The following is a 16,889-nucleotide window of genomic DNA, read 5'->3' as shown; positions in this document are numbered from 1 at the left end:
AAAGGCATGTAAGGAATTTTGAATCACCAAGAATATTTAAGTTAGCTTATAATTTTAAGAAGACTCTTACTTGCTATTCTTCCATTGGGTGACTGGCATTGCACTGATACTGTTTAATTGAGATTAATTGACTGGATAAGGGAATATCATTTAATTTCTTGTTCATTTATATTTTACATATATTCTATTGATCACATTTAATTCTTCTCAGAGAAACTGGGGAAGTATAATGTAGAGAGTATAGAAATTTTAAAAATAGATATAATTTTAGAATACTCAGATATCATGAGATGCTGTACTTTTTTTTTTCCAGAATAGGGGAAGAATTTTGGATAGAGAGATAAAAAAAAAGCTGTAAAAGCTTTTAATTCTAGTGTTAGTTCTTTATCGTATGCCTTTTATGGTTTTGTGTGAAATGTTAGAAGTTCTCATAACGTACCATCAACCTATATTCAAATGTAAATAGAAAGAAGGAAATGATAAACCAGATATAATAATTTGGGGAATTATCTGATATTTTGTATCATCCTTAGAGTTGATCTCTCCCATTAATGAGAAAATTTTGTGTGAAAGCCTTGTGGCCATTTAAGATTAATTAAATTTTGGTTCTTCTACCTTTAGTGGCAGCGTGGTCCAATGGAAACCTAGAGGATGTGGGTCAAGACCTGGCTCTGGCTCATACCTTGTGACCTTTGGGACCTTGAACAAGTCCCTTCAAGTTCCTTAACTTCACTTTCCTTATGTCAAATGATGAGGTCGGACTAAATGAATTCAAAGATGATTCTGGCAGCCCTTGAACATGACTTAGGTGTTCAGCACCTCTGCAGATAGTTTTATTATTGTCCATAGGGGACTAACTGATTGAATCATAAAGAAAACTGTACATTGTCTCTACTTCATTAAAAATTTAGTATTTAAACTATTTTAGGGGGTCTTTTTGAAATGTAAAAGTCCTTTGAATGAGGAAAAATATTATGGCAATAGTTCCTGAAGTCACCTGCATTATGCTGCTATAGTAATAAGTAGAATATATGCAGTTGTCTTGCAAAATTGTACTTATTATTTGGATTCATATTGAGATTTGTATTTGCTTATATGTGCAGGAGCCCATAGCCTTTGAATACCAGCTTTAACATCCTTTATTTACTGTTTCTGTTTTTGTTTAAAAAATAGTGCCTTGAAATCTAGTCAGTTGTAACAGATTTAGATAATGGTATTCTAATTAAAGTTTAGAAAGAAAACAAAATAAAAACATTTGTAAAACAGCTGTAGAAGGGAGAAGTGGTTTTAAGTTTTTTTTTCTTAATGTTTTACCTCTCTTTCCACAGAGGGCAAAAGAGGATGTGTTGCAGAAGGAGGTGCGAGTGAAGATTTTGAAAGACAGCATCAAGTTGTTAGCTGCGAAAGTGCCATCTGGTGGTGAAGAGTTAACATCTGAGTTGAATGTGGTATTGGAAAACTATCAGCTTCTTTGTAATCGAATTAGAGGGAAATGCCATACACTAGAGGTTTGTTTCTTCCCTCCCTTTCCCCCCTTTCATAAAAATGCACTTTGAATTTATAGTCATTTATGTAAGTTTAGGAATGAAATTGTCGAATAGCCTCCTTATCTTTAGTGACTATATTTATTTTACTATAACACTTAAGTGGATCCATGATCATACTGATGTGAACCCTGTTTCCAGAGGTGCATATCATAAGCCAGCTACTCCTCCTGAACCCTTGGGGCTATTGTACATATCCTCCTGTAATCCTCTGTAGGAGGTCCTCCCAGGATGCTCTTGGCATTGCATGGATACTAATGTAGCATATAGGCTAGATACTCGCTATGTGATTCAGTCACCTTTTTCCAGTTGTACATTTTTCTTTGTACAAAATTTTCTTTTTCTTTTTTGTTTTTGACTTGACCTTTTGATTACATCCCTTTTCATCCCTGTATAGAGTGAGCTATCACTCTTAATAAATAATTAAAAAAGAAAGAGGGAAAGGAGAGCATTCCAGTAAAACCAAGCAGCACATTGGGGAGGGAAGGAAAAAAAATAAAAAAATATACAGATAATTTTATTATATATTTGAAAAGAATAGCAAGTTGTACATAATAGGTTTGCAGTTTCATGTACAATCATTTTCAAAATTATATTATGTATTGGAAATGCTTATTTTTCCCCCCATAAATTAAAAATAAATAAAAATTTTAAAAAAAGCAAGCTACAGATTTAAAGAATAACATCTCAGTTATGCTACTTTTCCATTGGTGACATCCGATATTTTTCTCATGTCCCTCATGTGTTTCCCTTTTGTCTTCTGTGTGATCTGCAACCTTATTTCTTCAGAAACTATTATGCTTTTTGATTTGTAGCCATATGATTCCTGGCAGCAGATAATTTAGTGTTAATTTCATTAATCTCCTGATAATGCAGAGGCTGAAAATGAAATCCATAATCACCTAATAATTCTGCCTAACTGTTCATGTAGGACAAACCAAATGGATAAGGACTGCCTATTGTCCAGATTTTGATATACCGTTGGGTGGACAACACAAAGATCCAATCCATCATTTTTTACGACTTTAGCAAATACTTCACAGATGCATTGGAACTGAAATTAAAGAGGCAGAGAGTGGCCTGGTTTGCTTTGGAGAAATTAGGGAAAACTTTTAATAAATCTCAAACTTCTCTCTAGAACTGTTTTGTCTTTATACTCATTGACGATAGGGATTGTTTCATTGTGTTTATATTTGTATCTTCTGTGCCTAATATAGTGCCTAGCACAATATAGGCTCTTCATGGATTAATTGATTAACACCAATATTTTGTATAGTTTACCTTAAAGAAAAGAAGACTAAACTGGTAGTTAAGTGCTCTGGATTCTTATCTAAGTTCTACAAGTAACAATCAGTGTGACCACTGGCAAGTTTTTGTTTTCTGGCTTTCAGATTTTTTCATCTGTAAAATTGGGTGTCCTGGATTAGATGTTTTCAATTATATCTTCTATCTTTGCTGCTATAATTAAGTAAAGGAAAAATGGAGAAAAAAATTAATGATACAATATTTTAAAAGGAATTTAATGTTGTTGCTCTAAATTATTAATCACAACATTCTTTGCCATTGTGGGGAGAGTGCTATTTTTAAAGCCAGAAGAGAATTGTTTTTAAATCTTACTACTCATCAGACTCTCTCTGAGACCATGTTCATATCCCTTAAATCTCTGAGCCTCAGATTTATCGCCTGTAAAATGCAGGTAGGAAAACCTGTGCTGCCACCTGAAGAACATGTAAGAAATGTTGAAATCTTTAATAATGCTGCTTAAATAACAACTATTATTGTTATAAATTGGAATCAATAAGAGAAATTAATGAAACATCATTAGGACTACATTATATAACAGTGTAGTAAATGCAAACCCTTTTCTCTCATATTTTTGTGTTTTAACTAGATCAGGATGAGATATTGTATCTGAATGATCACAACTTTCTGGTGTGTAAGTGTAATGACCCTGTAATTTTATTCAGTATTTTTTCTTGAGAATCACTTTTTGTTTATTTTATTAAAAATTGTCATTGAGATTGCACAACACAGGGTTATAGGGTGCTAGGTGTGGAAGACATCTATGATTAACACTAACATCTAATTCATTTTCTAAAACATTGTTATCATTTAATACTGTAAATTAGTGAAAGTCTTCCTTAAGTTGGTTTTTAGCAGTTGTAATATGAGCTATGTTTTATATGAAAATTTCTTTAAATAAAAAAATATTCTGTGGTTAGACCTCAAAGACTGGAATAGATAGAATTTGTAAACAATGGAAGAAATATCTTAGTGGGGATGGAAACTAAGGTTTCTTGAGAAAAAGAAGAACAGAGATTGGGAGAAAGAGGAGAAGGAGGCATACAATACTACTTCCTTCTCTGCCTCTCATTCAGACAGAAGAAGAATTTAGAGATTTTAGGAAGGCAAATTGACTATAGGAATATCTTGAAGGGAAGATAAACCAGGCATAAAAGATTGCCAAAATTTAAGCAGTTGTCAGAAGTAGCTTTTGGCAAAAAAACAATTCCAAACTACAAAACACTGTAAAACTACTTCCAAGAAGAGGCAGTTTGGTGTTGGTACCTTCAGAAGCAAAAAACAATAACATTAAAAGAAAGTATGTTCTTCATACAAGGAAAACAGAATGATCTCAAATACACATGCACTGAGAACTGAAGTGCATGTGTATACCAGAAGTATATGACAGGTCAAAATACCTGGATATCAAAATGTAAAAAAATAATACAAGAAAATTGCCTAGAGCTTCTGCACACAGAAAGCAATGATTAAAAAAAATACAGAGATTGCCTTCCAAAGAAAACTCAAGGTTGCAAACTCAGAGGTACATAGTGGTTATGTGAACAACTTAATTGGGAAATAACAAAATTCTGCAAGCAAAGAGGAGAAAGACCTTCAATAAAAGACAGACAATTTAAATGACTAATCTGTACTCATCAGAAAATGCAGGAGGGAATGGAATAATGTTTTGTAAAAAGCAATAGAGCTCAAGATGCAACCCATGACTTGCCCTATAAACCTCAGCTTCATCATAAGTGAAAAAAGATGAACATTCAACAACAGAGACACTTGCAACATTCTTAGAAACCCAGACCTGAAGCGATTATTTGCTTCTTGAATACGCCCACATAATAGAAAGGTAAGAAGAGCAAATGAATGCCACCACCAAGGACACCTACAACACCAGTGATGGAGGAGAAACCAGTAAGAGTCTTCTTTCTAAATGTGCTGAAGGAGAAGGGGTGAAGTATATATAAACAGCCAGGAGTAACTTCCAGTTGAATTTATCTGCTCAGTTCTGGCCTTTTCACTGATGAAAGGTTGTGGAAGGTGGGGGGAGGGAATGGGAGACAGTAAGGGGTAATATAAATAAGTAGCAGAAAAAAAAATAAAGGAAGTACAGCCAGGGTCATTAAAGCATCTTTCAAAAAAAATTGCCTAAAAGAGAGATCAGAAAGAAGCACAGTCAAGCAGGATAGCTTTGAAAGCTACAAATTAAATGTTATTTATATTTAAAAAGAAAAACTTTCTGCGTAAACAGTGACCTTCATTTTCATGGATAATTATCTTCTTCTGTTTTCATATATATATATATATGTGTGTGTGTGTGCGCGCGTGTGTGTGTGTATAATTGCCTAGTTTATTATAAAATAATATACTTTTAAAAAAAGGCTTCCAGTCTAAGCTGTGCTCTCTGTTTTCCTCCAAAATCAGAATTTCTTAACTTTTTTTGTTTCAGGGCGCTTTCAGCAACCTGCTGAAATCTCTGGATTCTTTCTCAGAATAATGTTTTTAAATGCATAAAATAATACAATGGATAACAAAGGAAATCAGCTGTATTGAAATACAACTATTCAAATATATTTAAAAAAAATTCCTGTATCCCAGCTAAATTACTCTTGTCTGTAAACTTAGACTTCTCTACTATAGTCTTGTCCGATCTCCTGACTTTTCTTTTGATGCCCATTTCACTTCTAATGATTGAAGATGAAATGGCAGGGAAATACCTTATCAGCTTACTGACAAAAAGTGATTTGGTATTTAGTAAATGCTGTGAACGAAAGTTCACAGTGTGAATGAAAATTTGCTGTATATTTGTGAATACTTTCTCCTGTGTTTTATTTCCTCTTCTGATCTCCCTAAATTTTTACCGCCTCCTGATCAGATATTAGATTACTTTCTAATTTTTTTTCCATATTGTGGTAGATGGTGTTATAACTAGTCCTTGGAACTGTGCTTGTTGAATGAAATTAGCCTTGATTAAGCAGAACATGTAGATATATGGAGATATTATTATGTATTCATTTCCCTCCAGACTAATTCGATTTGTCCTCCTTTTAGGAGGTATGGTCTTGCTGGATTGAACTGCTTCATTATTTAGAGCTGGAGACAATCTGGCTAAACACTTTGGAAGAGAGAGTACAAAGCACTGAATCCTTGCCTGAGAAAACAGATGCTCTCAATGAAGCCCTTGAGGTACTTAAGAGCCATCTTTTTTTATGTGTGATAATTTCCTCGTGCCACTGTCAGATTCATCCTGCGCTAAAATAAAGAAGACATTTTCTTACAGGGTTATGTTGTTCCTTGGAATGTTGCAATTTTAATTAGCATAATAGTCAGCTTTTACTATTGCTGAAGGATGTAGCAATTCCTGCACGTGTGTGAAAAGAACTCTTGGCCCACTAATCATCTCAGGATCCCTGTGTGAGAGGCAGGTAGCAATTCATATAATCACATTTGAGAGGTGAATCAAAGGCCAAAGAATAATTTGTCAGAAGCTACCAAGCAAATGAAAAATCTGGGAAAAAATTGAATTATCTGAATTCTTTTTAATTTTTGTCCTACAATTTTTATTATTGCTAATAGAACTATGAGAGACAGTATAGGATAGTGGTTAGACAGCTGGCCTTCTAGTCATGACGACCTGGTTTCAAGTCCTGCCTATAACACAGAGTGACTGTGTGGTCCTAAGCAAGTCACTTAATTTTTCAATGCCCCTTTCAGCTCTCTGAAACTATGAGTGGCTGAAAAAGTGCCGATCCAAGTTGGTACAGGAGGATTTTCACTAGGAATTCTTTGTACTGATGAAATTTGGGCTGGTGCAAGAACCAAGCATACCCAAATCTAATACAACAATTGTTCCTTAGAGTAGTTATTATACTGGAAACAAACATCCATTTGATTTTTTTTGTGTAGTTGGTATAGTGTGACTCAAGACTCCCAAATGAGTGGGATTATCTGGCAATTGTACCTAAAACATCATAACATAATGTAGCTTATCTGTAATGTGGCCTGATTGGGGAAAAAAATACATTATAAGACTGCAGTCAATCAGTCAATTAATTTTTTTTATTCTTCAGGTATTTGAGGATGGGGTGGCCAGTGCAGTTGGCAAAAGTGTGTAGTGAGGAGACAGTTGTAATGCAGGCAGTTGTTGAAAATTAGATTGAAATAGTAGTGCTGGGCAGTGAGGAAGTCAGAGGTTAGTTGAAGAGAACTACCCCCAATTGGTAGTAGTTTGTAAGACAGGTTGGCTATCAATAGTAAATTGAAATGTGACAAAATACAGCATAATAACTGGAATCTGTTAAGACTGAGTTTTGCAGCCTTGACGTGAAGTAACTGCTCAGATCATAAGTTTGTTTTGTTTTGTTTTTCCTATTCAGTCTTTGGAATCAGTTTTACGTCACCCAGCAGATAATCGCACCCAGATCCGTGAACTTGGTCAGACTCTAATTGATGGTGGGATTCTTGATGACATAATCAGTGAGAAGTTAGAGAACTTCAATAGCCGATATGAAGAATTGAGCCACTTGGTAAGAATCCTAACTCATAAATGATGATGATTAATTATTGTTTCAGTTTAAAGGAAGGGCAATTAAGGAAAGGTAATGGTCAGGCTAAAGTCAAGCAAAATCATAAAGTAAACCTGACTGAGTTTTTCTTGCATTAACCAAAATGCCTTTGATATTATTTCTAGCCACAATTTCTCTTCATTTCCTTATGGATATAGAACTTTATATTCTTAATTAGACAAAATACAATTTTATAATTAACTTTTGAGGTTAAATAGTGTTCAGTTCTATAAAAATAATAAAGAATTCATACCATCTTGAACAGTGATATATCTGAATATGCCACTGAGTGTCTTAACTGTCAACAATAGAGATATATTTCATTATATGCTTCTAAGCATTGTATGGTAACAGGAAAGATACATTTCACTGTAAAGTGGTAGGAGTATTTAAACTTTCACAGCAAATATTAGTAATAATGTACAAAATGTAATGAAAAAAGCAGGATGTGAATTTCATTGATCTAAAACAAACATTGCACATAGCAGGTCTACACAGCAATGTTTTCATGTATAAATATTTATGAGATACTAGAATTATATTCCATATAGATATAGAATTATATATAAGCATATATATAGAATTATATATGTGCTTACTTGCAACATGTTGAAAAACTACATAGAATTATGTTATGTAGTTTTTTCCTATCTTAACCATTTTGTAAACCATGATCATTTGTATTTATATTTATAAAATTATTCCTTTTGGAAAACATGTATCTAAAACCAAAAGTAATCATAATATGTATTAGTGACACCATAGAAATCATCTCTGACAAACACAAGAATAAAGCAAGGTTGTACACTTTCCCCACTGTTTTTCAACACAGTTCTAGAAATGTTAGCAATAGCAATAAGACAAGAGAAAGAAATTAAATCATAAAGTGAGGGAAAGAAGAGGCAAGACTATCCTGAGTTGTTAATGACATGATGGTTTACTTATAATATTCTAGGGAATTAGCAAAGAAACTAATTGAGACACTAAGCAGCTTCAACAAATTTCCAGGCTTCACAATAAACCCACAAAATCAACAATATTTCTATATAATAAAAAAAATCCAGAAGGCAAAATAGAAAGAAAATGTCAAAATAACTACAAAACGTACAAAATATTTTGGAGTTATTTTACCAAAGCACATCTAATATTTGTACAACTTTGAATAAAAATGTTTCTTCAAGAAATAATAAACAACTTATATAATTGGACTAGTCGGTGCTTATTGCTGGGCTTTGCTAATATAATAAAAATGATAATATTACCAGAGTTCATTTGATGATTTAATAATGTAGAATTAGCAATGGCATACTTTATCACATCTAATTAAAGTTGTAACAATTCGCTTTGGAGAACAAATGACCAAAGATATCAAGGTAAATAATGGAAAAATTTTGGGGGGGAGGGAATAATACTTCCAGACCTCAAGTTACATTATAAAGCATCAGTCATTAAAATAATTGTTACTGGTTAAAAAATAGAAAAATAGATGTCAATGCAGCTGACTTGACAAGGTCTAATCAGAAATAATGGGAGCTTACTTACACTATATATAGTAAAGGTGACAACATAAGGAAAGCAACCCTGTTTGCTATGATCTAGTGGGAAAACTGGAAAGCAGCTTGGTAGAAATTAGACTTAGCCCAATATGTTATACCATAATACAGAATAAATTAAGAATAGATACGTGACCTGAACATGAAAGATAATACCAGCAAAATGTTACAAAATAAGGAGGGCATATATTTGTCATAGCTGTAGGTAGCAGATGAATTCTTAACACAAGGAATAGATGGAACTAAATATGATAAAATGAATAATTTTGATTATATGAAATTGAAAACCTTTTGCACAAACAATTTTAATGCATCCAAGATAAGAATTGGAAGTAGTCAACTGGGATCTTTTTTTTTTAAAATCAAATATGTCTGACAAAGGTTTGATATCCAAGAAGTGTAATTAATAGAAATATATAAGTCCAAAAGCCACCCCCTAATTGTTCAACATATGATAAATAATTATTTTAAGAAAAATTATAAACTATTAATAACTAATATAATAAACTTTTTTACAACTATATCAAAGAATGCTACACTATTTAATAATAAGAAAAATGAAACTCAAAATAACTGAAATTTCATCTCACACAATACCTGGAAAAATTGGCAAAAATTATGAAAAATGAGAAATATCCATGTTGGAGGGCTCTAGAAAAGATACACTCAATTATTCATTGTTGTTGGAGATGTAAATTAGTACAATCATCCTGGAAAGAATTTACTATAATGCAAATGAAGTGGCTGAAATGTCTTTACCCTTTGTCTCAGAAATTACAATGTTAGTGATATATCCCCAAGAAGCAAAAAGAAAGGCTCAGTATGTATGAAAATATTTTTAGCAACATTTGTGTTGTAGTAGTAGTGCTAGTGGTAGTGGTAGTAGTAGTAGTAGTGGTGGTGGTAGTGGTAGTGATAGTGGTAGTAGTAGTATGTAGTAGTAGTAGTAGAGGAGAACTATGAACAAAGTAGGTGCTTATTTATTTAAGGAAATGCCTAAATAAATTTTGCTATGTGAGTTTAATGGAATAGTACTCTGCCGTAAGAAATGGTTACCATGATGAATGCAGAGAAGCATGCAAAGTCTTATATGTACTGATGTAAATAGAGCCAAGAAAATAAACCTGTATAATGAATACGTCAAAATAAATGGAAAGAACAATAATCACAAAACAATGATGCATTTTGCAAAATTATGAAGAATAAATCTGTCCCAATCGAAAAGAGATGGAGGAACCCATGAGTTTGGAAATTTTCTGTGTCATCACATTTTTTAAATATATTAATTGGTTTTGCAAAATTATTGTTCCTCTTCCTCTTTTTTAAAACAACAACAATTCATTCTTTGTTAAAAGAGATAAAACTGGAAGAGGGAAGGAGGAAGCATATGGAGAGTGATATAAAAACAAATGCCATTAAAAATCTGTTAAAACATAAATAAAATTATTCCTGAACCCCAATTCCATCTTTCTTTCTCAGTATTTTCTAATGACAAACATATGCAAACAGTAACTCATATTTCTGTTGCCTTTTAAGGAAATTTGAAGCACAGAAAAGTAAAAATGACTTCCCAAAGTTATTCTGTTTGCCTTAACCAAACCAGGATTTGAAGCCAGTTCTTTTGACTCCATGTTTTGTGATCTTTGTTCTTCTACTTTGTTGTTGTTTAATGTTATTTATGTAAGAAATCTAGGTTTGTGAGGTATGGTATTTTATGGTTTGCTAAAAGAAAAGTGTAAGTTGCTCTTTTTATTACAACTGAATAGCATCTTTTCAGTAAGTGTTCTTAGATGTTCATTACTTATCTAAATCAAGTCATAGCTTCCTAAATGGTGGTGTTTTGCCACCTGTTTCTTCTTTTTGTGACCTGGAATGTATGGATCCTCTTATATTCTGATAGCTATACCTAACTGAGTATATGCTGAACTTTTGAATACTAACTTTTTGTCCTCTGTAGGCAGAGTCCAGACAGATTTCTTTGGAAAAGCAACTACAGACCATGAGGGAAACTGATCACATGCTGCAAGTTTTGCAGGAAAGCCTAACAGAGCTGGATAAACAGCTCACCACATACTTGACAGATAGAATAGATGCCTTCCAGGTTCCACAGGAGGCTCAGGTAATTCCTTAGTTATATAAACTTTTCTGAGTTTTTAAATGATGGTATAAAGAATGATTCCTGCTGATTCCTGGAGACAACACATTTTATGCAGGTGTAGCAATTTCATAATGCAGATCTTTGATTTTAATTTTAATTATTTTCTTTGCAATTTGTCATGGTCCAACATATGATGTGGACAGCTCTTTGAAGCTTGTTTTAGCTTCTCCTCCCATTAAGGACATGTGGAAAATAATAATTATGATCACTTACATTTATAGGGTACTTTAAGATTTACAAAGCACAAATAAGGAACATGGAGTTTTCAGCTATAATAGACTTTCTGGTCATTTAGTCCAACTTCCTCATTTTACAGATGAGAAAACTGAAGACCAAATAAGGGTGTAATACTTTGCTTTGGGTATCTTGTGCCAAGCTTGAGATTTGAACTGAGATCCTCTGACTCCACATCTACCCCAGTTTTTACTCTTGATACAGTGTCAATTACCTTGCCAAATTTGGAGAGTCTCCTATAATGTTTTATGTTATTTCTCTATACAATTTCTTTCCATGGCCTGTTTTAAAAGTCATCTCCACCTTTAATCTTCTTCACTATTTTCCTTTGACAGAAAATTCATGCTGAAATCTCTGCCCATGAATTAACATTGGAAGAGCTGAGAAGAAATACACGATCTCAGCCACCCCCCTCTCCAGAAGGCAGGACCCCTCGAGGAGGAAGTCAGATAGATATGCTGCAGGTAAAGGAGCAGAAGATTCTGTTTCCACCTTTCAAGACAGCCGGACACACAGAATTAAAGGAATTGTTAATGAGTTTAGTCATAGGCTTATAGAACTGGAAGACATCTGAGAGATCAACTAGTCTAACTCCTTTGTTATACAATTGAGGAAATTGATGTCCTAAGAGATTAAAGGACTGAGCTAAGGTTACATAGTTAGTAGTGAAGCTGGGAATTCAGCCCATTTCTGAGTCCCTTTCCAATGTACCAGATTGTAAAGGAACCTCAAAGAAGGAGCTTTGAGTAGGAGAAGCAGGTTCCAGGAAAGATTTTGAATTCCTTAGATGTTCCTGATTTTATGAGACATGGGATAGGAATATGTTACTTGAACAAAGCAGTATTTGTGTACTCTTGTACCATTATGTATTCATATTTCATTTTGTTTGTGGATAAGAAAAAAGTCTGATTTTCTGCAGGCATTCAAAATAAAAGACTCACCAGATTTGGATACTGATATTATATATTTGTCCTGTTACTGGAGTTCTAGAAAAACATGCTGGAGTAAATGATGCATTTAAAACTGATTACTAAGAATGATAAAGTTTGAATTTCTCTGAAATCAATTTTATCCTTCATTTTTCAAAGATGAATAAACAATTTGTCAAGATAATGTTTGGTTGTAGTTAACAAATTATTTGATCATGTAGATTCCTAAGGATTGATTAATTATGGATTTATACTTGGTTCACTGCAGCATTTTGATTTATTCTGGAATACTCAATTTTTACATTATTAAGAATGGTTGATCTTCAGCAGCTAAATTGATGGTAATGTAGTTAGGTATGAAAATTTTCTGACATGAAACATTTATTTTTATTATCATCATCCTCATCATTGTTAACATCATCATTGTCATCATCATCATCATCATCAGCGGAAATTTCGTGAAGTATCCACAAAGTACCAACTCTTCCAGAAGCCTGCTAATTTTGAGCAGCGTATGCTTGATTGCAAGCGGGTTCTAGATAGTGTAAAGGCTGATCTTCATGTTTTGGATGTGAAAGATGTAGATCCAGATGTAATTCAGAGTCATTTGGACAAATGCATGGTAAGGCAATGTCACTGTTTGATTGCGTGTGTGTGACTGTTTGTGTATCATTGTTAGCTTTTTTTTTTTAAAGAAAATGCACTAATTTAAATTTATTTGTAATGTGTGAGTCTTGGTAGTAGGGCTACGTGTTCTAGAATTTTTCCAGGCATCAAAGTCAGTCCCACTGGCTTATTATCTGCAGATTCTTCTCTCCCCACCCCCCCTTCACCATTGGAGGAACATTTCCTCTTCTCCAGTCTTTTTTGCTTTTATGTATTTCATTTTCAATGATCTTTCAGATGTTACTGACAATGGCTTAGTAATCCTTTTTGCCATTTCTTTTTTTAAATTTTTTTTTTATTAATTTATTTTGATTTATAAACAATCACTTCCATAAACTTTTGAGTTTTAAATTTTTCTCCTCCTCCCTCCCGACCTCCCTCCCCAAGATGGTGCTCAATCTGATATAGGCTATACATATATATTCCTATTAAACATATTTTCACATTAGTGATGTGGTAAGGAAGAATTAGAACCAGTAGGAGGAACCACCAAAAAGAGGAAACAAAACACAACAGAAGAAAAAACTAGCAAATAGTATGCTTCAATCTGCATTCAAACTCCATAGTTCTTTCTTTGGATGTGGATAGCATTTTCCATCATGAGTCCTTTGGAGATGTCTTAGATCCTTGCACTGCTGAGAAGAGCTGAGTCTATCAGTATTAGTCATTGTACAATGTGGCTGTTACTGTGTACAATGTCCTCCTGGTTCTGCTCACTTCACTCAGCATCAGACCGTACAAGTCTTTCCAGGTTTTTCTGAAGTCAATCTGTTCATTATTTCTTATAGCACAATAGTATTCCATTACATTAATATACCACAACTTGTTCAGCCATTCCCCAACTGATGGACATCCTCTTAATTCCCAATTCTTGGCCACCACAAAAGAATATATTGTAGAAATGTTCCCTAAAGTCTTTGGTAATACATACATATGCTGTTGACCAAAAGTACCAGAGATTGGTAATTTTTCCTGAAATGTGTAATTTTCATTCTTTTTTTTTAAATAAAGAAACTCTATAAAACTTTGAGTGAAGTAAAACTTGAAGTAGAGACTGTAATCAAAACTGGAAGGCAGATTGTACAAAAACAGCAAACAGACAACCCAAAAGGAATGGATGAACAACTGACTTCTTTGAAGTTCCTCTATAATGACTTGGGTGCACAGGTAAGAAGATTGAGCTATTTTGTTAGGGAAAATAGGTCTGTTTAAAAAATAGCTCACTCCTATGAGGCCTGACTTGTTGCATGTATCTGATTTCATTTGAAATAACTTTCTTCCTCAATTTTATTGTACTATTTATTATGCTTTGAAATTTTGAGTGATAAGTTTGAAAATTTTAATTAACATTTTCTATTTATTATTCTATTCTATTAATAGAAATTTATTAATTTCTATTAATTAATATTTCTATTTATTTACACAGATCCTCTTTTCTGTGTTCTATTTTTTAGTTTAATACAAGCTTTATTAGTTTTGCCATTGCCAGTTGATTTTTTATTCTTTCTACTGCCTATATGGGAAAACCATGTTAGCTTTTTTTTTTTTTTTGGGGTGGTGGTGAGGCAATCAGGGTTAAGTGACTTGCCCAGAGTCACACAGCTATCAAATGTCAAGTGTCCGAGGCCAGATTTGACTTAGGTCTTTCTGACTCCAAGGCTGGAGCTCTATTCACTGTGCCACCTAGCTGCCCCATTAGTTAGCTTTTTAAAAAATATTTTGTTGTTGTTGTTCAATTGTTTCAGTTCTGCCTGACTTTTTGTGACCTCATTTGGTGTTATCTTTGCAAAGATACTAGAGTGGTTTGCTGTTTCCTTCTCCAGCTCATTTTATAGATGAGGAAATGGAGGCAAATAGGGTTAAGTGACTTGCCCAGGGTCATACAGCTATTAAGTGTCTGAGGCTGGATCTGAACTTAGGTCTTCCTGACTCCAGGCCCAGCATTCTCTTCACTTTGCTACCTAGCTGTCTTTTTTTTTTTCCCTAAATGTTGGTTCTTAAAAATCCTAATCCTCATATTTGTCTCTTCTACTTCTCTTCTTTCTCCTATTCCCTGTCCTTTCCACTTAGAAGGGAGGAAAAAACCTCTACCAATGCAATTTAGCAGCTATTCTGCAATTTAAATAGCTCTTAGGGGGCACTGAGATTTTGCCTTATTTGCCCAAGGTCATAATGAACTTAAGCCTAAGTCTTCTGATTCCCGGGTCCACTCTTTTATTTTGTGCTGCCTTTCCCAAACTCCATATTTCCTTCTCATTGCTTAAAGCCATGGTATGTCTGAAACATTGTCATAGGTAATTCACGTTAATATGCCAGCAGTTTTAAATCCTTCTAAAATACGTGCATAATTTGGTTATTTTGGAGGAACCACAGGGAGAGAAACTGTTGGATCTTTTACATTGAGGCATTGGCAAAATCTATTTGCTTAACGATTTGACTTATTTTAGAATCTGTGCCTCGAAGCCAAGAAAGAAATAAAAAACTGAAGTTGGAACGTGGTTTAGTTATAGATGTTGTTCTGAATCATGCTGCAGTTATTGAATATTAAATACACCCAGATGAAATTTGATGGAAATCTTTCTATTAGCCCAGAGGAAAGTGGTTAGAATGGTGTTTTCACTCTCATTTTGCTTTACTTTAACAATTAGACTCCATAGCATTGAATTTTTAGTCAATTACAGCCTCACTGTGCTGAGAAGAACTTGTAAGGTGTGAAGCCAAATAACTTTAATGACATTGTAATTAGAAATGTGTGATGTGGAGGATCTTCTCATCATTATACAGTTGCAGTTACACATAAAAATCCACTATGCACATTCATTTTGTGCACATTTTATAGATGACTGTGTCAACCAGACCAAAAACTTTTATTGTGACCATGGCTCTCAGAATTGTTTAATGAAATGATTTAAAAGTAGAAGTTACTGAATTCCACCTTACACACTTTAAAAAAATGTTTCGATTTTAATAAAACTTGGCTACCCAGGTATAATTTATTGCAGGGCCTGTTGCAAATTATTTTTATTGTGGTTCTTAACTTATTTTGGCAAAATAAATCTTATTATGATGATGTTACTTCCTGGGTATCTGATTATTCAAATAGATATAATTTATATATTTGATGTCTTACTGGTATTTCAGATATTTTTCCCTGAATTTGCCAAAAGCTTAGATTCATTGGAGCACTTTACCTGATTCTTCTATATAGAAATAATTAGCTCTCTTTTAGATGATACTTTAACTCTTTTATTCTACAGAAGTCATTTTCATTAAATTGTCTTGTACTGGCCAGATTTATTTATTTATTTATTCATTGATTGATTGATTGATCGATCAAGAGGCAATTGGGGTTAAGTGACTTGCCCAGAGCCACACAGCTAGTGAGTGTAATGTGTCTGAGGCCGGATTTGAACTCAGGTCCTCCTGACTCCAGGGCTGGGGCCCTATCCACTGCTATTGGGCCACCAAACTTCCCCTGGCCAGATATATGTAATGCGACTTACATAGTAGGTGCTTAATCAATGTTTATTGATTATATCCTTTTCAATTTTTGTCTATACCCTTTATAATATTCATATTTTATGTATTTTTACAATAGATATATTACACATACAAATACCAAATATATCGTATGTATACATATACACGAAGACATAAACATTTTTATTTAAATGTTATATATCTCATTTCTTTTAAGTTATCCCAGACTGACGTTTGAAGATAATCTGTTTTACATGAAAAGTATTAGTAAAGGTGTATTTATGTAAATGCTTTTACTTCTCCTATAAGTTTATCTCCACATTGGTTAACTCATTGATACACGCACGGACTTATGTATATAATGCCTTTCTCCCAAGAATTTCAAAAGACTTTTTTACAAGGTTAGCCGCTTTATCTCAGTGATTGTCTAAATCAGTCCCTGTGCTATTTTTTGTAGTAGGAGAACC

General features: G+C 33.5%; 1 protein-coding gene across 10 annotated transcripts in view; it reads left to right on the top strand.

Moving 5' to 3' along the window:
• UTRN (utrophin) overlaps positions 1-16,889 on the top strand; it is a 620,052-nt gene that overhangs the window by 250,100 nt on the left and 353,063 nt on the right. For all 10 annotated transcript variants that reach the window (XM_027850670.1, XM_027850661.1, XM_027850663.1 and 7 more), the window contains 7 exons: positions 1,329-1,508; positions 5,889-6,023; positions 7,214-7,363; positions 10,913-11,074; positions 11,683-11,811; positions 12,725-12,898; positions 13,954-14,109. In XM_027850670.1, coding sequence (XP_027706471.1) covers positions 1,329-1,508; positions 5,889-6,023; positions 7,214-7,363; positions 10,913-11,074; positions 11,683-11,811; positions 12,725-12,898; positions 13,954-14,109 — 1,086 coding nt within the window. The remainder of the gene's footprint in view (positions 1-1,328; positions 1,509-5,888; positions 6,024-7,213; positions 7,364-10,912; positions 11,075-11,682; positions 11,812-12,724; positions 12,899-13,953; positions 14,110-16,889) is intronic.

Source organism: Vombatus ursinus, unplaced genomic scaffold, assembly GCF_900497805.2.
Source record: "Vombatus ursinus unplaced genomic scaffold, bare-nosed wombat genome assembly UNPS02009132.1, whole genome shotgun sequence".
Lineage (NCBI taxonomy): Eukaryota > Metazoa > Chordata > Mammalia > Diprotodontia > Vombatidae > Vombatus > Vombatus ursinus.
Note: the sequence above shows the minus strand (reverse complement) of the source record. Positions and strands in the feature narration are given on the sequence as shown.